Consider the following 25,780-nt stretch of genomic DNA (forward strand, 5'->3'; position numbering starts at 1 on the left):
AAGACGAGTAGCTTGACCCGTCTACAATGGGCTAGAGACCCGCTCCGCTAGGTCTCAAAGTTGGGATCGTAGGCTACCTTTAATTCGAGGAATAAATATAAACATACTGCTATTTTGTGCGGGACTGCAACTTTCCATGTGATTTTATGAAGTAGAAGTGAAAGATCCAAAATATTTACAAAAGAATCATAAAAAACATAGCAAAATCTTTGCAAAGACACAAAAATGGTTTTGATCATGTCAGAAAACAAAGTGAAAGAAAAGCAAAGATGTGTGGCTCCCACCCTTTATAGTTACAAAGGATAATAAAAAAGCTAGTGGGCTTTTTGCAAAACACAAAAATGGTTTTGGTCATGCCAGAAGATGAAGATGCAAATAAAACAGTGAAAGAAAAGCAAAGATGTGTGGTCTCCCATCAATTACCATATGGGGTACCTAATTGCAACCTGATGATCACAACAATTCCCCAACATACCTCTATAATTTCCTCTATTTCCTGCCCTACTCACCTCCTCCTTCTCTTAATTCTTGTCCTTGCCGAAACTCAACTCCACCTCTCTTACTTCACTGAAATCACAAAACAACCCTTCTAAGGGGCTCACAATCGCAGGTGTGGTGTCAGGGATTCTAGAAATGGCATGACTGAACGGATCTACAACAAATTGGGCAACAAAGAAGAATGGATCTAAAACAATTACAAAGTGACGGTATGTTGGGTGAGGAGGGCTCCCCCCCCCCCCTCTGTCTCTCTCTCTCTCTCTCTCTCTCTATATATATATATATATATATATATATATATAATGACAAGAAGATCATAGTGCGAGTTGGCATTAATGATGGAATTAAAGCAGAGGTGGTTGAGGAGGGGGTGGCTTGTTATACGTGTGTGTGTATTAAATAGTATATAAGATATTCTCTCTCTCTCTCTCTTATATATATATATAGAGAGAGAGAGAATATCTTACATACTATTTAATACACACACACAATATAAAATGTATTATATATTTTCTATAATATAATATATAATATACAATAGTATAAATAAATAAATAAATATATGTATATATATATTTATATACGTATATATATAACTTTTATATATTTCCCTTCCTCTTGCCATGTGGCAGTCTCCCTTCCCTCTCTCTCTCTCTCTCTCTCTCTCTCTCTCTCTCTCTCTCTCTCTCTCTCTCTCTCTCTCTCTCTCTCTCTGTGGACTTCTCTCTCCCTCTCCAAAGCTTCAAAGAAGAAGGAACGGCTAAGTGAGGTGAGCATGCGAGCTGGATTCTCGTGAACCACGATGTTGAGAGCTTGGAGAGAGAATTCTCGTTGTTGTTGCTGGAAGTGGTTGACTTTGGTTTTAGATTGGAAGGGAGAATAGTTGCGGTATACATGATGCTACTGAGATTGTAGCAATCATTGCAAGGATATCGTAGCACCTGTGGGCTTTCCATATATTGTATGCCAATTGTGTTTCAAGTAATTGGCATTTTCCAATTTACCAAGAGGAGAAGGTGAAGAACCACATTCGTAGACAGAGCACCCTCTCCTTGTGTGGTTATTTATTGTTTGTGCAAGCTCCCTTGGGCAATAAGGAAGTTCTAGAGAGACAGTGTATACACATTGTGCATATAATTCTCTATGTGTGTGTGTGTGTGTGTGTGTATAATAATACACAGGTTTATATTTTATTTCATATATATATATATATGTGTGTGTGTGTGTGTTTTCCCGATCGTCGTGTGCCATATCATCGGCTGGCATGTCATCGGCTTGCCACATCATTGGTGCGCACACACCACGTCCTCAACTTTGAGTGATGAAACGGTTGTGCACGCCACATTGTCGGGTCTGTGCACACGTGTTTGTCCCATTTCAGTAGTCTGTAGACTCTGTAGTCCATCTGCGTGTGCCATGTCATCGAGTCCCGCCATCATCTGTACGCCATGTCATAACTTTCTCGCACCCGTGCATGCCACGTCATCAACTTTAAGCGAATTACTGTGCATGCCAGGTCATCGAGTTTGCGCACGCCACATCATCAAGTCTGCTGTTTGCCCCGTTCCAATCGTGCACTCTGCATGAACCCATCCCGCGCACCCACTGGTACTGTCTCACAGTCCGCCGCGTCACACAATGTCCATCATCATTACCACATGTCGATTCGACCTTCTAAAGCTTTCTCCAAAGCTCGAGAACCTGCCGAACCTCTGCATACCTCCCCCAAACCTCCACGAAGCTCCCATTTCCTCTCTCCGAACCTCAAGAATTCGTCCACGTCGAAACCTCTCCTTAAAGAATAGAAAAGAAGAAAAGATGATTAACATTTCTCTCGCGTTTCTTAAAAAAAAAAAAAAAACCCATGCAATGTGGCCGTCAATTTTAACGTGACAGTTACTACTATAGATGACTGAAAGAAATTCAGCGTGCCGGTGTTTCGCCATTGTTGTGCTCTTACATGAAATCGTCAAGGATGATCATCTGAAATCTTGACGAACCTTTTTTTTTGCTATAAGATTGTCCAGGTACCTCAGATGTTTTCTAGTATCTTACGCCATTTCTTCGTGATTGATGAGATTAGGCCTATGAAACTAGATTATTCATGAGGTTTTTGAGCAATTTGACCTATCACAGTTACTATCGATTCCTGGAATTGTCTCTGTGCCTCTGTCACCTTCCCGAAATTCGTCATTTCTTCGCCGTGCCTTCAATTTCAGCGTTTCGCCATTGTTTATGCTTTTACATTGATGACAATGTGAAATCTATACGAACCCTGTTTTATGCAATTAGATTGTCCAGGTACCTCGCTGTTTGCCAATAAACGATCCCGAAAAAAATTCCTAGTAGCGTGCTTATGAAAAGAAAATCTCACATTTGTTCGTAATTGATGAGCTTAAGATTTTTCATGAGTTGTGGACCAATATGGCCGTCAATTTCAACCTATGAGAGTAACCATTGATGATGGAAAGGGTCTCTGTGCCTGTCACCTTGTCGAAATTGGTAATTTCTTCAGCCATGCCTTCAATTTCAGTGTTTCACTATTCTTGCGCTTTTACATGGATGATAATCTGAAATCTTTATGAAAGCCATTAGCTTGTCCAAGTACCTCGCTCTTTGCCAAAGAAAAGATGCCATTGGATTGCATCTAAATAAATAACCAAGTGGCAAATGTCGTACCTTATAATGCGAGCAGATGTAAATTGCAAAGTCGCAAAACGATTATTATATCTAATAAAAAAAATCCTACCCTGGATCGTCGATGATTCAAATCACAGGTCCACGAATGGCCACACGTGGAGCCTTCTATTGAGGCACCATCAAAGGAACCTCGTGATAGTATATTACCAAGTGTTTCAGGAAGATAAAGAGATCTAGTATTATAAGAACAAGAATCCCCCGTACACATTAAACCAGAACAATGCATTACATATCTGATCCCTAAGAAAAAAATTTACCCAATCATATAGCAAAAAGATCTGAAACCTTACAAAATCGATCGCAAGAAACTTTGAGGAGGGACGACATTTGCCACTAAGCAGATGCAAATGATTGTTATTTACTTAAACATGGTTGAGGGGTACGTCTTCTACTTTCATAAGGAAAATTTGATGCAGCCGTTCTTGTAGGGATGTTTAAAATGCTGCTTAAGCGATTTGGTAAAACAGAGTCTCCTTAGTACTAGTTACTCAAATGGCAACGGATGAAAAGAGGGGTAGCCTTTTGTAGCCCAAACTTCGCATTTACAAAGAGTTAAAGTTGGACATGTTAACGCTGTCAGCTCGCGTTTAAGGAGTTTTACTCCGAATGAGGATTGAAACAAAGAGGAAACACAGCACAATTTGCCATGAAATAAGGCTTGTGGAGAGCTGTTAGTATTCCATGCACGTGCAACGCTCACCTGAAACCAAATCGAGGCATGCTGGAATGTTGAGAATGGCAAAAGCCAGAGACTGAGGCAGAGGTGTCGCAGTCCATCCAGGTTAGCCATGTAGTAGCCATCATCTCGAGTATGTTGTGTGCCCTTAGTCAATGTTATGCTACATAGACATCATTATGGCTTTATGGAGTTCCTTCTGACTTTCATGTGGCTTATCAGCCCATGGATCCATGGGAGATCCTTTTATCCTGAATGATTTCTGATAATTCCTTGTTCTAAGAAATGTTAGAAAGTAAGAAACCTTCATTTTCGCTTTGTCTTACAGTACACATCTCCGTCTGCTAACTTTTTGCACCTTCAAACATGATAGGGAAGCTACATAAAGGTGGCTAGGCCTGAAGTAAAGCAATGGAATTGGATTTTGAGCCAGTCTATTGTGTTGAGCAAATTCAGGTTCCCCTTGGTCTCCCAGATCTACTTAAAAAATTTACCAAGGAGGTGCTTAGGACACAACCTGCAAGCTTAGAAGAATTTGCAGCGCATTATTTCCAACAGCTTCTTAAGCAAGCGAAGGAAAAGGAAAATACCCAACCTCCCTCCATTCATCAGGTAAGAGAGGATGCTTTGTCATCCTTGACCTTACAATTTATGTAACTTGGCCTTTGCATATTCCTTTCCCTTCCATTGCATACATGTTTTGTCCTCTTCTCATTTAAAACCTTCAAGCGAGAATTCCAATTGGTAAATTCAATTAATCTGTTTTAAATATGCTATAGCTCCAAGGCATTTGGAATGAGCTCAAAGGAAAGGAGTTGTTGAGGCAGGCTGAAGTTGCAGAGTTATGTTCGCTAAATGGGATTTCTTTAGCAATCGTAGAGAGAATTTTTCATCTTGGTGGATTTTCTGGAGAAATGGTGGATCCAAAGGAGGTGGTCATTCTGTTGATTACAACATCGGTTAAGGTGAATTAGCATTAGCATTATTTATGAGACCATGCATATGAACAAAAAATGGTGGTGGATTTTGAACATCATCTCAAATTTTTGTACTTGTTGGGAGATGGGGGTCTATAATGCTTAATTCTTGTAGGGTCTGTCTTTGGAACAGAGTTTCTCAGCCATGTTGGAAGCCATATTCAAGGTGTTTGGCCATAATAGTGGAAGCACAATTGAAGTGCCTCTATTCTTCAAGCTGTTTTTCTTCATAGCTAAGCGTGACAGAGACATATCTCCACAGTCCATCAATGAGTTAACCAAGGAGTTGTAAGTTGATTTGCTATTTCATTGTAAAGCCAAATAGTAATAATGATAAAGATATTACATGCTTTTGGTCTTTCTATCCCAATAAAAGGTATGCCGATTATGTGTTAGAAAACTATAGGAGTAAATTAAACACACATATGCTTCTTTCCCCTGCTCTTCCCCTCCCCCATCCACCCCACACACACACAGAGCCACCCAGCCAGCCATACACACACTTTTTTTTTTGGGTGAAACCAGTAACTATGAAATTAGCATAAAATCAATGTACATGACATTAGACTCCAAAGGAGAGCCTAATGAAAGAACTAAAAAACAGTGAGAAAACACTTCAAGGCTAGTAGCATCCAAGTCCCTCGTAGCATAACTATCATATAAAGATTGCTTGAGGGACATTCTGAAGAAAGCATATGCCTGAGGAAACTGTTGTCCCATCCTAAATGCAATCTCTGTGTCCAAATAGTGCATAGTACCCAAAAGCGAGCCCAGTGAAGGAAAAGGAGGAATGGAGACATCTGAGGTGAGAAGCATCCAAACATCCAGAAGAGTTTCCCGAATCTGATAGAGGGAAACCGGAGCCGTAGCAAATGAGAGACATGAGTGATCAGCATTTGAGAGTGCAGGCCAAATGGGGAACTGTTTCATGGTGATGAGAGCAACGGGGGTAGGAAGAGGAAGCAATATGGCGTGCTTCCAATTTCACCCCAATGGAAAAAGCTCCGACTATACATCTCCAAAGAAAGAGCCTCTGTTTCAATGGCAATTTAGCTTTCCAAATTTTCCCAAGTTTTGATTGCCACCAAGATAAAGGCCTATCCAAATTCCAAAGAGTGTTGGCATGCTTTTTAATCCATGGCGGTGGAAGAAGAAATCTGTAGACCATCGAAGATGTCAAATTATGCAGTGAAAGTGAACATATAGCAGGAGACAAGGAAATCAGATTCCAGTCCAGTTATCTATCCTAAACAAACAACGGAGGAACAGGAACAAATGGCTGCAACATAGTTGTGAGTATTCTCCAAATGGGCCTATGATGCAGACCCAAGGGGAATGTCCTGCAAGCTTGTGGAAATGAGAGCACATAACCATGTTGATCCACCACATCTCCGACAAATCTTATGCCCAATTTCATAAGATTATATGCTTTAATTGGTGCCTGTAAAGCAAGAGGCGATTCAAACACCTTGCTCCAATGGATGCTTTCCAAACGAAGAGAGTTACCATGATGGGAGGAAGCACCTGACCATTTAGCATAAGAGAGAATTCTCTTCCAGTCATGAATAAAAGTAGTAGAAATAGGACAGCCAGGAATTTTCCCCTGAAATGTGGTCGTGACTGCTTCCCAGTGATCTGTAATCCAATGCCCATATGCATTAGACTTCATGTTTCCACACATAGCTGCTAGCATAATAGCCCATGGCTTTTTTTGCTGAAAGAAATCAGCAATCATAGTGCTCTTTCTTGCCAACATATGAAACTGAAGATTGAGAATATTCAGTCCGCCATGAGTCTTAGGAGAACAAACAGACTGCATGGGAAGTAGTCGCAAAGCCTTTTTGTGAGATTTGCTTTTCCAAAATATCTCCATAGCCTGGGACATATAGGAAGCCAAATGCTTAAAAGACCAGTGAAGAAGAGGCAAGTAAAATTGCACATATGCCATAATGATAGACTGGACTATTCGAAATCGAACATGTAGAGGCCAAGTTGACAAGTGCCAATATTCCAGCTTCTTGTTAATCTTTTGAAGCACCCATTTAAGCTGTTGTTGAGGGGTAATATTCCAGCCAATGGGATACCCTAAATGCCTCACAATGGTATGGGAAGAAATGCCAGCCATACACACACACACAGCCACCCAGCCAGCCACACACACCCGCCCATGCACCTTGGCCCCCCAGAAGGATAGACCAATACAATCAATAGCATGGTTTACACCTATGTTGTCAAAGTGTCAGTTTGCACAAAATGGTTATAATTATGTACAGACAAGGCAACAGCCATCTGGAAGCATCCACAACCTCTCAGCACATGGGATATTACCCCAACCAGGAGATAATTTTGTAATCTGGCATCCTTTTATAATTTATTAATCACACCTGCTTAGAGATCCGCGAAAGAGCTATGTCACTAAAGCTTTCAATTTATTACTTTGGGGTTGGAATTAGAGCACCCAGAGCATGTAGGTTATCCTTGTCTTGCTTAGTCTCTGAGATACCATCAAGTTCTTGTGGTTCTAGATCTGCTGTCTTGGTGCATATGGCACTGGTGGCTGACGTATGGAGCTTCTTGCACACTCTTGTGTTCAGAGGACTCAACCTTTGAGTTTCCAACATTGTCTCGTCTTTTCCTTCATGGGACAGTCAGCCATTCCTGGACAATGTGAAGCAGTGCTTGACGTTTTCAACCAGCATACCTGATTTTCAGTATTCCTCCCAATGCTTGGGGGATGCAAGAGCAATGATGCGGCAAATGGTCGTAATGTGGGAGGTGGGAGCGAATGTCCTCTCAAAGTCAATGCCATGTTGCTGGGCATAGCCTTTTGCAACAAAGTGGGCTTTGTAATTGTTGAGGATGGTGTAAATTGCACCATACCTCTAGGGCATTAGGAGCAAGCCCTAACCCTAACCCTAACCCTAAAGGGTTCACATGTATATCTTCATATTCGTGTTCAATACAACTTAGTGTACAGATAACTATATCGTGTGCACTCCTCTCTCCCCCTCTCTCACTTCCGCACAGCTCCCATAGACTACAGCGTGCCATAGCAACCTCCTCCACGATGCCACAGGCCAAGCCTCCACACACAAGCTTCACATAGTGCAATGCCCAGGTGACCTCAAGCAAAGGAACGGAGCGCCATGACACGTCTGCCCACAGTTGCGACCATGTTGACGGCTCGTGATAGAAATCCAAAATCTTTAAGATTCTGTCAGCATCTTATTTTGGCTCATTGATTGCCACGTGGCACATTGTCAAAATTGACACCCTATCCTTGGGTTTATCACACACCAATTGTGGTCCAATATTGGCCACGTGGCAATTCTTATCCAGTTTACCACGTCATCATAGGTTAAGCTTGCCCTGTCACCACTGGCCCGTGTGCCATGTCACACTTCGTAGATCGCCACATCAACACCTCCCATTGAGTGCCACGTAGCACCTTATCCACACAGCTACCACCTAAGTAGGCCACAAGGTTTGCCACGTTAGCATTGCATGCCATAATGCCACATCAGCCTGCCAAGTTATCATGACACTGGCAGTGTGCCCAGTCAGCATCCATTGCCAAGTCATCATGACCACCTAAGCAAGCCCAGTTAGCAGCATGCCCACTCAGCATGCCACATCAACAGTGCCACGTGGCACAACCCTTGCTAGGCACTGTTCCCTCTCCACAGACACACAGCATGTGACCTCCACTACCACATCATCCTTGGACACCTCATCATTTTGATCACCCTCTTGGGATAAAAAATTGGCCATCCTTTCGGGAGCCATAACTTTTGATCCAGGTGGAATTTGGAGGTGATCCAATGAGCAAAACTGATCACCAGATCGTGCTCTACGCGTTGAGCACCTCATATCTGTCATCTGACATTTCCACAAGTCAGCATCATCAAATCCTCATCATCGGAACCACCTCCTGATCCACTGTAGCGTACCCAGCACATAAAATGAATTAAGATAAAATTCATTTGTTGTATTTTGCGCATCGACGTGTAGTCTAGCTATATACTAGCTCAGCTTTAGAGGAGATTTAACTCCACCAAGCCAAGTAAGCCGTTGCCGCATTACCCAATTAGTTTGCACCGGCGCCAGTCCCTTCAGCTCTATCATCGATATACACATACTTGTTGGGCCAGCTTGTGAGCTAGCCCCAATACCTGGTTGCAATGTTCTAAAATCTCTTTTAAGTAGCTTCCTAGCTTTTTGGCTGGCTGCTCTAGCAGATTCTTTAGGTCTCTGCTTTTCCCATAGCCTTCTCTTATGTGTGCATATGCTCTACATCTCAGGAGTACATGCTGCTCTTTTGCTACTTTTCTTGTGGGGTAGATTTTGCAGATTCTTTCCTCTCTGGGGATCCTGGGTCTTGCCCATCTACCCCTGTTTACCTTGAGAACATGTGAACTAGTTCTGATTTTGCATATCAAATGTCTTATAAATGTTGATATGTCTTCCCCAAGGTATTTCTGCATTCCATAACTATCCATTGGGTTTGGCCATAGTTTCTGTATCATTTTCTGCGTCACAATCTCTCTTATTTCACATGCATCTTCTGGTAGATCAGCGGTTGTTATACCCCATGATTCCATCCACTTCATCCCCTCTCTTTGCCAAGTTGCCAAACCGTGAATTGTGTAGCTTCCATCGCTCTATGTGGTATCTTACTGGCATTCATCTTCTCAAGTTTGTTGAGGTATGCCATGAATTGACGTAATGCTTCACCTTCTAGAGGTATCATACCTCTTTCAGCCAGCCAGTAGGATGGGGTAGAGTGTCTATGCCTTAATCCCTAACTCCCCTATTAGGAATCGTTTATTTAAAGTTTGTATTCTTTCCCAGTGAATCCTAGACAGCCCAGGTGCCCAAGCGGGGCATCCGTAAAGGATTACTGTCTGCACAAGCATGGTGTACAAAACTTTCTCATTTCCCAATTCCATAGATGCACCTTCCTGCATTTATTTTGGAAGCTATATAGAGCTTTTAGACCTTCCAAAATCCTCCTTTCCACGCATGCATTCCATTTGTAGTTGTCGGTGAAAGCCAGCCCTAAATATTTATATGAGTTGACTATTTCCAGGGGATCCCCTCCAAATGTGACATCTACTTGTTTGTTACGTGTCCCGATGACCATTACCTTTGACTTGTCTATATTGACCTGCATTCCTGAGTGTTTGCAAAACTCTCTTAGTGCCTCTAGATGTGCTTGCAGACTCTCCTGGTTCTTTGCGAAGGATACCACATCATCTGCATATGTAAGCATTAACAAAGCGTACCCTGCAATTTGCACACCTTCTTTGCTGTGTATTCTCATCCACTCTTTCAATATATTGATAAAAAGACCGAACAGCGTCGGTGATAGGGGGAAGCCGCCTTGTTTAACCCCTATGTCACTCCTGATTACAACTTTTCTCGTAGAGCATGATCCACTAGCGGCTGTGCTAACTCAGCTAGAAACTTCTAGTTGGTACGTGGCTTCTCTGAGTTCTTGAGGGGCTTTAAGCTTTTCCAATCTTTCACATAGCCTCTGTCGTGGCATTGTGTCAAAGGCTTTCTTGAAATCTATGAAACAACAGTAGACAGCCTCTTTACTACCCTTCACGCCTTCAGTTGCAGCCTGTATGGCAATCAAATGATCAGCTGTAGAGTGCTTGGGGCGAAACCCTGCCTGGGATGGCGCCCTCACTCCTTACGACCTTTTGCTGATTTTCTGCTCAAGGATAGTGCCATATAACTTTGCCATTAGGCTGCTTACCATTATTGTTCTATCTCCCTCATTATGGATTGGTACAATTCTGCTTATGTGCCAATCTAGTGGAAACCCTTCCTCTAGAGACATGTTCATAAGCCTCGTAAGCATTTTCTTTGTTTTCTGCCCTCCCCATGTTAACATCTCTACTACTAGCCCTTGTGTGTATGGAGCTTCCCCATTAGCTAGCTTTTTCAGACCACTCCCCATGTCTTCTTCTGTTATGACTCCATCTGTTGCTTTGACAGTATAGTTGTGGTTGTTCTTTTCTTCCCCTCTCTTTCATAGAGGCTTTTGACAAATTGTATCATTTCTTCCCAGGAGCTTTACGTGTAGATGAATGAACAGTATTGTTGTATGCGAACTCCACCATAGGAAGGTACTTCTCCATAGTTGTGGGTGATCATGGGCATAGCATAAGAACAATTCCAGCAACACTTTGTGTGCTGGCTTGCTTTGTCCATCAGACTTAGGATGGTAAGATGACGAGAATTCTGGTTTTGTTCCTCAATTATCAAACAAGGCCTTCCAAAAGCTGCTTGTAAACTTGCTGTCCTGGTCTGAAACAATTGACTGAGGAATCCGGTGATGGACGAAAATTATGTTTGATAAAAAGTGCAGCTGCTTCTGTTGCTTTAAGAGTCTTCTTGCAAGGAATGAAATGAGCTTGCTTGCTAAATCGCAACTACTGTCCAATGGCATATCATATCGTGTCCTTGTGGTGACTTAGGGAATCCGGTAATGAAATCCATAGAAATATGTTGCCATGGTGCTTCAAGAACAAGTAAGGGCTGAAGCAAGCCTTGGGGCTTTTGCTGATCATACTCAGATTTTTGACAAATTAGACAAGATGTGACATACTGAAAGACATCCTTTCTCATTTGAGGCCAATAGAAATACCTTTCAAGTTCTCCGAGGGTTGGAGACAGTCCTCTATGGCCAGCAAAGAGAGGACTATGGCATTCTTCAATCACTTTGGGTCTGAGGTCTCTTAGTACACAGATCCGGTTCTGGTTCCATAAATATCCATCCCTAAGATAATAATCCTTATGGTTGCTGCCTTGGTTGAGATGCGTCCACATATTGGAGAGATCTGGGTCATCCTTGTAGCTTATGCTTGGGCACTGATGACGAAATAAGTGTTGCTTTGCTTGCTAAGTATGTCTTCCTTTTGTTTTTCATAAAAGTTTTTGTTTACCTCTTTTTCCTTCTCTTTCATTTTCTCTTTTATTTTTTATGTAGATTTTTTGTCTTTAGAACAACAAAAAATCTAAATTTGTATTATTGGACTTATTCTAGTCTTACAAAGGTATATATACACATTCACACATCTGATACCAGTTCAGTATTCTTGGCATTTGGTAGCTCATCACTCAATGTGACGCTTGGTAGTCATCTTCCTCTCGGATTCAAGATTGTTGCACACATCTTGCACACACATGCCACCCATGTAAAGTCACACATTGTTGACTATTTTTGGCATTAGTTTGTGCACACATACATCAGCCTTGTACGGCCTCTTGGCTACGTCCGACACGCAACTGTCATCATTTCATTTCAGGCTTGATCCTTGGCATATACACAGTTCTCACGACTTGATTTTGACTGTTTAGCGTAGGCCCCACAGTGGCATCTCTCACACAGTGTTCTCATGGGTAGACACTCTCACCGGTACACGGGTAAGCCTCTTGGACAGAGCACCAGACCGCCTCGAGCATTGAGTTTTATGCAGTTGATGATACACCAATCATGACTCCGGATGAGATCCGTGGGTGGAAAGTGAACCTTCTTCGACCATTCATTGCCACACGGTATGTACTAGTCTACGATGCAGACTCCAGCCTCATTGGCCTTGAGAGATGAGACGCAGATGCTTCACATGTTAGTATGGATCAGCCCACAATTTCTGATCATACACACTACCCGGTAACTCAGCATGAGGCACACTCCTTGGTAAGCCCTCAGCATGAGACACATTTGTCAGCAAGCCCTCAGTACGAGGGAGTCCCATCTACATCAGCACAAACTGATTCTGATGATGCACAATCATCACAATCATGCATGGATCCGACTCCATCTACTGTCACATCAGATGCAAATACGCAGCAGGAGTTCACCAGTGATTATGCAATTATTCAGCAAGTAAGTCATTAGTACAAGGCGCTCGCATCTCCAGCCGCATGCGGAGATACATACCACGGCGCATTCAGCTCTTCAGGTGATTCCATTTTAGCATCCATCACCGATGCTTTCACCTTAGAGTATCCAAGAGCCACCCTCGAACTCTTTTCTGTTGTCTAATGACAGCTCTCTCCTCTTCAACTCCATGATCATCATGTGGCTGCAAATCAGGCTGAGCATGTGGAACCTGAGGAGGCTGAGATCTGCTAGAAGCATGTGAAGGTTGACCCTGCAAAAGCTGATCTGAATCTACAATAGACTGAAAGGGGGCAGCAAGGTATCAAACACATCCGAGGCATCCAGTAGGCTGTCTTGTGCAGTCCAGTTAAGGTAAGTCTGCATGTTCAGCAAAAGTAACATCCCTGTTGACAATAACCTTCCCCGTAGTGGGTAAAACAACCTGTAACCTTTACTTTGTGAGCTATAGCCTATGAAGATGCATTTGACAGACTTATCCTGCAATTTATGTGAGAGGGAATATGAGCAAATGCCAAAGATCCAAACACCCTTATGTGGGAAAGCACCGGCTTATGACCTGTCCATGCCTCAGAGGTGTAATTGTCTTCAATGCCATGCCCGAGTAGGTGTCCCATTCAGCACGTAGTTTGCACACATAATTTATAAGGCAAGGGCTTGCACTTAAGCATACACCTGGCCATTTCTATCAAGGACTGTTTCTTCCACTCTACAACAACTTTTGTTGCGGGGTGTAAGGACGAGTGCATTGATGATGATGCCCTGGGCTGCCAAAAAATCATCAAACTGTCGAGACATATACTCACCCCCCCTAGCTGTATGGAGGGTCAAGACTTTACATCCACTCATTTTCAGCCATGGTTAAAAAATTCTTGAAGTGTGCAAAAACATCAAACTTGGCCTTAAGAGGATAGACCCATGTGTGTCTGGTGTAGTCATCCACAAAAGTGACAAAATAATAGAAACCCCCAAGATAATATGTCTACATTGGACCATAGACATCATTGTGCACTAAATGCAGGTTCTTGGATGCGTCAAGGGTCCCATCTTTTGGGAATAAGAGCCGATGCATTTACCCAACAAGCAGCCCTCACAAATGTGTTGCTTAAGTCCATGCATCTTTGGAAGATCCCAAATCATGTCCTGTGAATGCATTTTTTGACCAGACTATAATTGAGGTGCCCCAATCTCTCATGCCAAAAGTGTGTGTCTGAAATTACAGATTCAACAGATAGGCTAGTGCATTAGCTTCAATAGCTGGCTGTTTTTCATATGCATCTAGATCATACAGCCCTTAGAAAGTGTCTTAGTAAGTACAATGCAATTATCATGCCAATTGTCATAAATGGCACAATAACCATCAAATACAACCATAAAGCCATTGGTAGAAATGGCTGAAATGGAAATCAGATTTTTTTTAATGCGTGAAACAAACAACACTTCTAGAGGGGTGACTGTATCCCTTGACACAGAAGTAACCTCAACCTATCCAATTCCAATGATTGGAAAAGAGGAATTGTTTGCACAATTAACAATGCTCCCTTAGCAGCATCACTTAATGTCTGAAATAAATTTCTGCAGGATGTAATGTGCTTTGAAGCACCACCATCAAAATACTAGTCAGAGTTGGAATCTGAAAGTGATAAGGCTGAAGCATCAAATGCCCACTCATCATGAGCAGAATGTTGCCTCATGCGTAGCTGGTGCATTTGTGACTGCAAAAGTCCCTGCTATTGCTTGTTCTTCTTGGAAGCAACACGCTTTCGGCACTCAGATATGTCATGGCCTGGTTTCCTGCAATAATTACAACGCTTCTTATTTTTCCCATCAACGGGGGAAGAAGAGGATGAGGTGCCGGGTGAAGGTTTGGGCTTGTTGTAATATCCCCCCCCTTTGCCTTTGCCCCTATGATCTGTGGCAAAGGCCTGAGAAGCAGTCTGGTTTTGACGACTGTGCTCCTTCTATAGGAGTAGGGAAACAAGCTCATCAAAGAAATAGTGGTTGGGGTTACCCACACTAACCTCAAATTTGTAGCAAATCCTTGGTATGCGTTAGGGGGTCCATCAAGTGTCATGGAAAAGACCTATGCATCTTGGTCATGCATCTTTAGCTGTCTTGCAAGATATGGTGTGAGGGATAATGAATCTCTTGCATGCAAATGCAATGACAGCATGTGCTTGGGCATCCCTCTGATCCCAATGGGTCTAATCGGCGTGGGAGGATCTGGTGCAGCAATGGTAGTAGAGCCAGAAGTGGCTCTAGTAGCACCACCTGTAGTGGCTGTAGTAGCAGCAACACCACCGCAGTGGATGCGTGGCAGCATGTGCCTGTGCCTAAGAGACAGGTCTAGTCTCTGATCCAGATACAACTCCCCAGAAATTCCTGGATATCTTCTGCTGAAATCAAGGTTGGCCATTGTAAAAATTCCCTGAAAGGAAAGTGCCCTGCAGCTATCACTGCAATGAGCAGGCTGCTCAAAAGCTGATACAAAATTTGCAAATGTCAACACAAATATGACAGCAAAAGCTCTACAAATATGAAGACCAAATGGGCCTCATCAAACATTGAGCCAAAATGCAATAAGCTGTCCTGCAAAATCTGCCTGCAATTTTGCAAAAGTCTGCACAAATCAGTCCCAAATGTATGCATAAATCTGCTCCAAGGTACCCGAAAGTGAAGTCCCCAATACACAAGAGCTAATGCAAGTCAACATGAGCAAAAGCCCCAACTTCCTGCAAGCTAAATGTGAGAAATTGTGGGCAGTGTTGTGCCGGACATCGTGAAAGAAAAATAATGCAAATTTGGCAAAAGCCCCAATTTTGGAAAAGGTAAAATGTGCCAAAAGAGGGAAAATTGAAGAAAGCTCCAAATTTTGCTGCAAATCTCCAATCTGAGCACAATGTGGTGCAAATTCGGACCAATGTCAAAATTCTGTTTTGACTAATGTCACTTCAAATCGAGTTTTTGGCAAGAAATAGTGATTGGCCTGCAAAATGGAGGTGTGTAGCTATACTGGCAGGTGCACAATAGAGGCACGGACCTGAGTGGACATGTGCAATAGAGGCACACAGATTGCAAACGGTGACTTGTATGGAATCGTACAGACATCCGTACATTGTATGGCACTATACGGATAGCCAGAGCAATTGGTTCAGGTACTTGGCGGCACGAAGCTGTAGGAAATGGCATAGGAGCAGCCTATTCCATCTCTCATGCACGAAGGCGATGAAGCTCCATGACGATCTGATCCCAGGCCTCGAGTGGGATGTGAGTGTCTAGTGAGATGGTTATGAATATGGCATGAAGGTGGGATGAGGGATGGAGGGTAGCTTATGAGTGATGGGAGATAGCTCAGTGATGGGTTGGTATTCCTTCTTCTAATAGTAGGCCTAGATCCACTGTAGTCCAAACATTTCGAATTTTTGGATCTTGCATCATACCTTTGCTTGCTTGATCTTTAACCTTTAATATAATTTATATTTGTTTTTGATTGAATGGATGGGTATGTTAAATCTAAAGTGCACAATTTCTTTCACACGTCTTTGCATATTCAAGGATTAGCCACAAACGTATACACGTTACACCTTGATATTGTATGCCAAAGTATATTTGACTGCATGTTTGATACTTAACATGAAGATTTCTCGTTTTTCACTAAGTATACAGTTGTCCTTTCTGTAGGCATGAAACATGCATGCCGTTAGTCTGTTAAATTAGACATGGTTGAAGAAGTGAAGTGCACCTCTGCGGAAACTGATTATTGATAGCCTTTTTTATTTTCAATGCAATATTTCTAGGGCTGAGCAACAGGAGGTTACATTCCATGATATTAAATCAAGCCCTCACTTACAGAAGTATTTTGAGAAACACTCTTCTTAAGGATTTGTGTAGTTCAAGTTCAGAAGGAACTCACCTTTCTTCTCAAGTAGCATATAGATAAGATGAGGTATCAAGAAACTTACCTTTCTTCTCAAGAAGCATAAACAAATTTCTAGAGAAGATGAGGTATCAGCTACTTGCACTGTTCAAATTTCCATGATCTGAAGAATGATGTGAGATTCTATTCCTCTATTCAGTTGTATCATTTCATTACAACATCAATACTTTGAATAGGAATTTTTAAAGGACTTTATTTGTTTATCTTTCAAAAAACTTTCAAGCATTTACATGAATTGTCTTAAGTATCTTTAAAAAAAGGAAGAAGATGAGGATGAATTTCTTAGCTTGTAACTAGCTCCACTCAATGTGCCGAAGGAGACCGTAATTGTGATATAAAATTCTTCGTCTCGCATATGAAGCTTTTTTATTTCAGGGATGGTATATCATTTACTTTTTTAACATTTGTTTGGCCTTTTAGGTCCTTTATAATAGTATGCATCCTTAATATCCAAAGCATTAAACTAACATTTATCTAAGTGTACTCTTATGATTGACTATGTAGCTTGTTGCAAACGGGAGAGCATCTATTTGTACTCAGTGTTTAGTGCGAATGGAATTTTTGGTAACATATGTTCCTAAAATGGACTTTGGGAGCAATGTCATAGTAGCTACTCTTCCTATGCGTATAGAAGATGATAACTTACAACATTGATGATCTCTATGTTTGTAGAAATTATGCTTCTCTTTTTGTCCTAACACAATGAATTGGTTGATTCTCAAGTGTGAAGGGTGTTCCACACACGTGTGTGTGGGGTAGTTTGCCATGGAATTTTAGAGATAGAGTATGATGAAATGCTTCAGTACTGGTCACAAGGCACATTTTGTGAGCACATTCTTAGAGATAAGTGTAGGCAATTGGCTTTGAAAGCTTGGAAATATAGCTTGATTGGTGTTCATTTGTATTTTTAAGGAGGAGATGGAGTATTGCACCATTGGGTTCTACCACATGGATGAGCAACCATACTCACAGAGGTGCATACTGGGCCTATTGGAGGTCAATTCAGTGGTGAGCTAATTGCTCAAAATTTCCACAATAAGCCTTGTGATGGAGTAGTCTGTTTCAAGATGCACGTACTTAGTGTGTTGCATGTGATGTGTGCCAGAGAACATGATTCTTGCTTCCACAACATCACATGTTATTATAACCAAGCTAGCCATGGGAAGCATTTTAGAGGTGAGGCTTGGATTACATTGGTCCTTTAAAAAATGTCTTAGTTCACACAGAAGAAGCATGTTATCATAGCCATGGATTATGCTACCAAGTAGGTGGAGACCAAGGCCTTGCAAGACAACTCGGCTCGCAAAATTCCTATTTGAGAACATCATTTGCATCTATGGTTGTCCAACTAAGTTTGCCATTGACCATGATACACACTTTATGACTGCAGTGCTTCAATCCTTGACAACCAAGTTCATGGTTATCCATCGAGTTGCCACATTTTATCCAAGTTTTAGTTTGGTTTTAAGTCGACTCAGCTTGCAAGGGTGATCTAAGTTAGGGCCACCTAATGCCAAGCTAGAGCCACTTAAAACCAGTCTAAAACTTGGATAAAATGGGCCTAACGATCTCACCAAGGTCTTCATCACTTGCATAATAGCGCTAGCAAGACCAAGTGATACCTAAGCTCCTCAACGAGAGCCAAGTGAAACCATACCAAGCATCCACCTGCTTTGTTACAATGACTAGATAGGGAGTACATGATGGATTTCAATGTGGAGAAAGAGCTCTAAAGGAAGTGGATATGGAGTTCACTCCAATTGAAGCATCAGATGCACCCATTACTTTGGCAGCACCTCCCTTTCAACAATCCGTTGTTGCATGGGGACTAGAAGGATATTTCAAACTCTTTTACACAACTTTTCAATATATCTTATGGCCTTTAACATTGTCCATTCCGTTGTCCATATCCTCAACCTTCTGTCATTGTTTCCACTGCCTCAATTCTCACTATTGCCATGGTTGCTTCCTCCCCCAAGCGTGAGGCTTGACCATCTAGTGAATCAAGGCCATTTTTGGAGTTTCTGCACTGTACCCAATTGAATATCAGCGATAGGATGAACCATGGGAAGAGACGTGGGATGGTGTAGTGGAGGAAGAGATGTCGTATCCTCATCAGAGATCAACACGTTTGACTTGACAAATAGCTCCTATGAAGTGTGTTTTTGCTTTTGCCTATGTTCTAAAGAGCTCAAAGACAACACTAGTACCAAGCAATGTGCACTCCAACTGGTACTTTGAAGAGGAGCTATTTCGCACGATGCACATTGTGATCGCGAGGAGCCATTCCGCATCCCATGCCTATCTAATCAACAAGACCCTTGATCATGATGTTTGGTCATTCTTTCGATTCTTGTTTGAGTATATCAGATCAAAGAAAAGCAAAGGTAACATATCCCATTTCCAAGGCGTAGTTATGTAGATAAAGTCACGATTAATTAGTTTAGTGTTTTCCAAAAAAAAAAAGATTCAACTTCAAGCAATCAATGGTGAGGGCCAAGAATATTATAAGCTTGATCCACATGTATGTATGATCTAACAGAGGTTGATTACCGAGATGGTACCTTAGCCAAGTGCCCTAGCTTTAGAGGGCCAACCCGCCCCTTAATCCTTTCTCTAGAGGACCAGCCTTGTTCCTTTGTTTTAGCTTTGGAGGACCAACTTGGCTCCTTGATCCTTGCTTTGGAGGACCAAATTGGTTCCTTCATCAAGCCTTAGCCTCTGCTACTTACCCCTGCTCCAAGCCCATCAACTTTACTGCCAAGCTATAGCCTTTATTGCCTGCACTCCTACATCCTCCAAAGAATCCTACCCAATCCATAGCCTCAGTAGCCTGATACTCCTCCTCCCACAAATGATCAACCTATTTCTCCGATTGTTGCTAACAAGTAGCCTGTTCCTCCTACCACTAAAGAAGTTATACGTGTAGACTCTAAAAACAAGCCGTACACTCCAACTAGGCCTCTTTAAGGTGACGTCGAATGATGACGACATGGGTGATGAGGTAGACACCCTTGAAGAGAAGGTTGCAGAGAAAGCAGAATCGAAACAACCCCCCCCCTGCTAAGCAACCCATTCATATTGCCTTGGATGATCCCAAAGGCAAGAAGATACTCATTGAGCAATCTGATGACAGGGATACCGAAAAAAGGTGGGAGTGAAGTAGTCTCATATATCAGCAATGCCTAACCTTACAAGCGAGAAGATCATTTCAGAGTTGCCAAATCCAAGTGCCAAGGTTGTTCCTGAGCAACATTATCACCAAATAACCATGGTGCTAGGAACACCTCCATGCAGTAGGATGATTTGGATGAAGACTTGTATTGTGAGTTGCCCCAGTATGTCATGCAAGTGTGGTCAACTCATGATTACATGAGCATCAATGAGTCAGCACAAATCAATGAGCTATTCCATTTTGATGAGAATTCTCTTTTGTGATGCTATTGTGGCCAATTGGTGCACACTTAAGGAAGAAGCCATGGCTACTGCCCAAACACTACAATTTGTTGCAAGGCAATGGGTACCCCTCAAGCTCTAAAGTTAGGAACAATTTTAACACGCATGAAAGCCTCAAGGAGGCACCATACCAACTTGGAGCATGAACATGAGGCCTCGATTATTCAACTCTAAAAGACCCAAGCAACATTGATGGATGTGTAGATAAGATTTGAGATGTAGCAGTGAGTCATTCGACACCACGAGAAAAAATTAAAGTTTTTTGTCCCATTCGCTATCGTTGGCTCTTCCTCCCCTAGCTATTGGATTGATTCACTACTAATCCCATCAATTGCTTGACCAAAATATAACAACTTTGTGTGGTAGATAGGAAGGGTTTCCATGGTCAATTGCAGAAGTGCACGTATCTTCTCCATGAGTGCTTGGTGTTTGGCTCAGAATGTTGCCTATTTGGTGCTTGGTAGTTTCTTTTACTACCAGGTCAAAGTTATGGCAGGCTTGGTCATAAATGGATACTTCTATGGGGAAGTCTTCCAAAGGCTCCGACTAGTGTAATGGCTGATTAGAATGAGTAGGAGAGGATTTAGAGTCAACAGCTTGGGCCAAGGGCAACTGCATGGTGTGATAATACAAAAGGAAGCAAAACTTGCCAAGGTGCAAAATGCCACTTGGGCTATGTGCCGACAACGCTAGCATGACCTTTTGAGCAAGAGGGAGGGACTTTGCAATTGGCAGTCACTCTGAGGATGTTTGTGTAGCAATTTCTATGAGGCACGGAGAGATTGTCTACAAGCTTGTTTCAGCCCAACAACAGGGATGTCTATGAATAACATTTTTATGAGGCGTTGTTAGGTCATTCGTGTGCCTCTTCCAATCTAAGTGCTTCCACTAAAGAACCAAGTGGCATGACTCCAAGTACCCAGGATGAGCAAGCAAGGTCCATGCCATGTGGCTAATCCATGGCAGCAGTTTTGTAGGATTCCAAGGTCTAGTCTAGATGGTGATTCTTCATCAGTTTAGAGTCTTAGATTATTTAATTGTTGAGTCTGATGAAGGATGGTCTTTTACTCACCCTCTTGTTGGCCTATAGTCAAAGTTCAAGTGGATACTTGTTGCTTAGAAAGAGTGAGGTGCCTCAAGCCAAGGCACGCATCTATATCTTGAGTCATGAGTGGATTGCAGCTACAACTGTTTGTGATGGGCCTAGTTCCTTTTGATAATACCAATATTGGTTTGGCAATTGGTTTATCCATTGGTTTGTCAATTGGTTTCTCCATTGATTTCTTACTACAAATTTTATTTTCTAGTACGTGCTCTTCACCCCATCTTCATATCGTTTTGCCCATGCAACACAAACCCATCCCCATGTTAGTTCTTGATGTCTATCTTTGCACCCAAGCATCAAGTAGGTATCAGGCACCTAATAGCCCCAGAGTTCAAAAGAGGGAATCTCTTCCACCAAGCACTGACATTGTTGCATCTGAGCACTAGGTTAATTGGTCAACCAAGGGGAGCAAGAAAAAAATTGTTAGCATTTGGTGATCCTATTGGGGATGACATGGGGAATTGTGTGGGTTGAGAGCATAGCAATCCATAAAATTGAATAGTTCATGTTGTAGGCAATAAGCTACGGTAGCTACTTCGACTAGCATATTACCTTAAAAGACGCATGCATGCATCTAAGGATGACATGGTGTTTGCAAACTTGTCCAACAACCTGTGTTCGGACAGAGGAGTGTATCCAGGTAGTCTGCAAGTTACTTCAAGATTTGACTCATGTGTGACACATGCAGATGCCAAACGTACGTGGCTAGGAGAGAAGAAGAACTACACTCGGTGGAAGGAGTTGGCAAAAATCGAGATATAGAAGTTGGAATGGAATCAAAGATAAGGATAGATAGTTGACAATGCCAAAGGGGAGTAGTAGAGGCCACCAAGCAACAGAGAGATTGAGGATGGAAAGGCCTATCCATGTGCATCATGAGGTGATAACCAACTACTATACCAACACCACAAGCAAACCGGTCACTGAGCTTCATCCAAGATGGCCCAAGGAGCATAAAATTGGCAATTCTTAAATGTGGTGGTATTAAAATTTTGAGCATTTGGTCCACCAACTGCCAAGATTTTTAGTCATTCAATGAGTCCATCCAGTCCATGAGCTAGGACACAAGCATAGTCACGATGAACTTGGAAGACATGAATCAATCTGATAGGCTAGACGAGCCTAGGATTCATAATTAAGAAGAAGACTTGCCCATGAGATAGAGTTTGAGCAAGAACCAAGCTATGGACAAGATGCACCAACTAGACCACATGTTGTGAGGTATGCCTAGGTTGTGGAATGCAAATTTGTCCAAAAGATATGTGGGAACACAAGCAACCACCTATGACTATATCAAACCAAGCACACATCATCTATGTCCATAGTGATAGTTTTTAGCATGGAACGGGTGACCGTACTATGTCCATGTTGGCAAAGCATGACCTCAATCAAAGAGTCCTAAACTCACCAGACCCCCAATTGGAGTAGGGCAACCAATATTAAGAAATTTGTCACTGATTGGTCCCATTGCATTTGTCGGTTATAGGGATAGATCAAAGTGATTGAGACCAAGGCCACAACCCAGTAGATGTAGTACTTGAGCCAACAACCATCAAAGAGAAGGAACCCTAGCATATCAAAGTAAAGTTCTAGGATTTAATCAAGTACTGATGATGAAGATCCATACAACGAGCTACAGAGTTTTCTACATGTATGTCATATAAATGGTGCCATAACCAAGGATCTTAACAAAGATAATGCAGTATTGGTTCAACAAATCTTTGATTGGTTACTTAATTGGCAACAGAGGTTTGAGTCTTCTCAAGAGTTTCAAAAACGAGATAAACAAGGAGGATGTCCAGAACAAGCTCAGTGATTTGAAGTGGAAAAATAATGACTCTATTGAAATTTTTGTGTTAATAATACGGGTCCTCATCAACCAGCTAAGCACACCACTAGATGACAAGTCACTCCATGATTAGTTGATTATGGGTTGTACCCAGGTGGGATTGCATTCCCCCGAAGATAGTCAATATGACCAAGACATACAAAGAGTTGTTGAGCCAAGTAGTATCCCTAGAAAAGAGGGCCTACCAAGAACAAAACAAAGAAGAAGGATGAGGAGAGTGATGAGGAAGAGCCATCATCCAAGAAAGACAAGATGAAGTACAAGCTCAAGAAGGCCTTGAAGAATTGGGTATCCAAGGCAAGCCTTGTCCCCCCCCCAAAAAAAAGGGTGCAACAAATGTTCATGGCAAGGACACACAGAGCATGAGTGGTGGACCCAGTATTGCAACACTTCCACCAAGTCTAGACATGATGAGTCTGAGTGCTAGTGCAATAAAAACTACAATGTAGATGTCCACCAGATTACACAGGAGACCAAGTCTAAGGATGAATGTCCACTGAGGCTCAACCAAGGCAAAGGTAAAGCTAAGAAAAGGTAAGATCCAAGGACCATCACAAACCTAGTGTTACTTTTGTAGTGAGAATCACACCAAGCTTGAGTACAAGTTGTGGCAATATGCTCAAAAGCAATGAAGAATGAAGAGAAGTTGACCCGACGTGTCGATTTGTTCTTGTAGAATTAATAGAATCGGTCTATGCCAATGCAATTACTAGATCCCAAAGGTCCAATAGAGGGTCCCATGAATGCTCCACCACATAGAACAATGACAATAAGTATAAGGAGCTGAAATAAGTTGCAGCCAAACTAGCCAAAGAACTAAAAGGGAAGGCACCCATAGGAGACTTTCCCCCACTGAATCCACCCTTGGCCTATAGTGGATAGAGACAATTGAGGCCTCAACCAGCAAGTCCTAGACCAAGCCTAACACCACCAAGTACCCAAGTTTGAACATGATCTAGGCATGTGAGACCTTTTGTAACATGAAGACAATGGTCGAGTTTGCCCCATATTGCCAAGAGTTCTTTCTGAAATAGATTTGAGTAAAAAAGGAATTACCCCCATAGTCATAGATTCTTTGGTTACAATTTCGGTCATTGACACACCAGCAGTAGATGAAGAAGTCTTGGTCATCACTATGAAGATAAAAAAATAGAGTGTGCATGGTGTGATCAAGAACGGTGTCTCAAGCGTTAACATCACCTCATAGGACATGGCCAAGTGATTCAAGCTTAAAAATATGAAGCCCTCACATTTTTTACATATGGCCGACCAACAACTAGTGAAGCCCAAAGGTATACTCCAAGATGTCATCATTACCATAGAAGGATTCCGCATGAAAAAACAAAAATATAGTGGCTTTGAGTGTCAAATAAGTTTATATTTGCCTTCACATAAGTAGCCATCAATAAACCCTCTGAAGACTAGAACCTCTGTCATCATAAATGGTGCAGGCCTTGAGCTTCCACACTCGTTAAAAGTTTTCATAAGAGGTGCTGGGGTGAGAGAATGAATTGTCCTCAATCTCTCCAAAAGACAACTAAACAATGCATCAATGTCTTCAGGTATGAACAACCATAAAGAAACCCATCTCTATCATTAAGAAACCCATCTCTTCATGGGTATGAGCAACCATTAAGAAACCCATCTCTATCATTAAGAAAATCCACCTAGCCACTAGCAAAGATAGGTATGCCAAAACATATCTAGTTTGGTTCTCTAATCCACAATTGACTAATTGCAACATGAGGAAAGGTGGAAATTTTTTGAAAGTTGAAGTGGATGTATTATATGTACTTGCAAGCATCTGTTGAGCATAAGGATTTGACTTTTCATCCATTGATAGATGAACATCTAGGGTTGTCCTTGAGGTTACACAATTGAGGAGTTTGCATAAAGTGTTTTAAGCATTGTGTACAAGATCACCATACTAATGCTTATCTTGTCTTTCCAAGTTTTGAAGAAACAATGCTAATGATCCCACGATAAAGTTGAGTTTGCAGGCCAAAGACCTAGGGAAAAGTGTATGTATGCTTCGTGTCCATGTCCATGTGTTATCATTCCAATCAGTGATATTGGCAAGTGATATGACTTATATCGATATCTTTTGGTCTCTCTTTGAGCATTGATATGGCTACCTTTTGCTGATCCATCTTATCATGTATTATGCATAAGACTTGTTGAGGGTCCTTTGATTTTTTAATGCCATGTATAGTATACATGATGACAACTCGTTTGTTGTTTCATATGATCTCTTCTATCATCAAATAGCTTTTCACATTCTACTAGTATGTTAGTTGCACACAATTGATCTTGATTGCACGTGCCTTTGGATGGGTCTTATAACATTTCATCATACTTGGTGTAAGAGAAATCCACAACAAATACATGAGCATCTGGGATCTTGGTTGTCAGTCCCTGGTTTTCATTGCCGGTAGGCTAATGTGATTAATAGTCTTCCCACCACATGGGATTTTTCTAGCTTTATGAGATTTTGAATTTGAACTCCAATGATAATAGCATCCATTTAACTAGGCATCCCTTATTTTGTTGATAAATAGCAAATGAATAGGTTTCCAAGCAAATAGTATCTAAATTTTTGGACACCATAAGCCATTCTTAAGAGTTTCACACTCGATAGTGTTGTAGTTGCACTTGGGTGGCATCATC

The 25,780-nt window shown here is 41.9% G+C and overlaps 1 protein-coding gene across 2 annotated transcripts; it reads left to right on the forward strand.

The window, feature by feature from the left end:
- The first annotated feature begins 2,459 nt into the window (after window positions 1-2,459).
- Window positions 2,460-16,782, forward strand: LOC147882761 (uncharacterized). 2 transcript variants are annotated; one of them, XM_087401121.1, is made up of 5 exons: window positions 2,460-2,525; window positions 4,248-4,486; window positions 4,654-4,839; window positions 4,985-5,139; window positions 16,564-16,782. In XM_087401121.1, the coding sequence occupies exons 2-5, from the start codon at window positions 4,286-4,288 to the stop codon at window positions 16,643-16,645; spliced, it is 624 nt and encodes a 207-aa protein (XP_087257247.1). In that variant the 5' UTR covers window positions 2,460-2,525; window positions 4,248-4,285; the 3' UTR covers window positions 16,646-16,782. The 2 variants fall into 2 exon arrangements, with proteins under 2 accessions (XP_087257247.1, XP_087257246.1); XM_087401120.1 differs by lacking the exon at window positions 2,460-2,525 and having other exon boundaries at window positions 4,124-4,486.
- The last annotated feature ends 8,998 nt before the right edge of the window (window positions 16,783-25,780 follow it).

This window comes from Dipteris shenzhenensis, chromosome 29 (genome assembly GCF_047967505.1).
Source record: "Dipteris shenzhenensis isolate YYH24624 ecotype China chromosome 29, Dip_SZ_1.0, whole genome shotgun sequence".
NCBI lineage: Eukaryota > Viridiplantae > Streptophyta > Polypodiopsida > Gleicheniales > Dipteridaceae > Dipteris > Dipteris shenzhenensis.

What these genes read in the sequence shown, in the direction of transcription:
- LOC147882761 (XM_087401121.1), top strand. Translation starts at nt 4,286, where the DNA reads ATGGAATTGGATTTTGAGCCAGTCTATTGTGTTGAGCAAATTCAGGTT. An exon ending in AACCTCCCTCCATTCATCAG is followed by an intron (nt 4,487 to 4,653) that starts GTAAGAGAGGAT and finishes AATATGCTATAG; the next exon opens with CTCCAAGGCATTTGGAATGA. An exon ending in AATGAGTTAACCAAGGAGTT is followed by an intron (nt 5,140 to 16,563) that starts GTAAGTTGATTT and finishes CAATATTTCTAG; the next exon opens with GGCTGAGCAACAGGAGGTTA.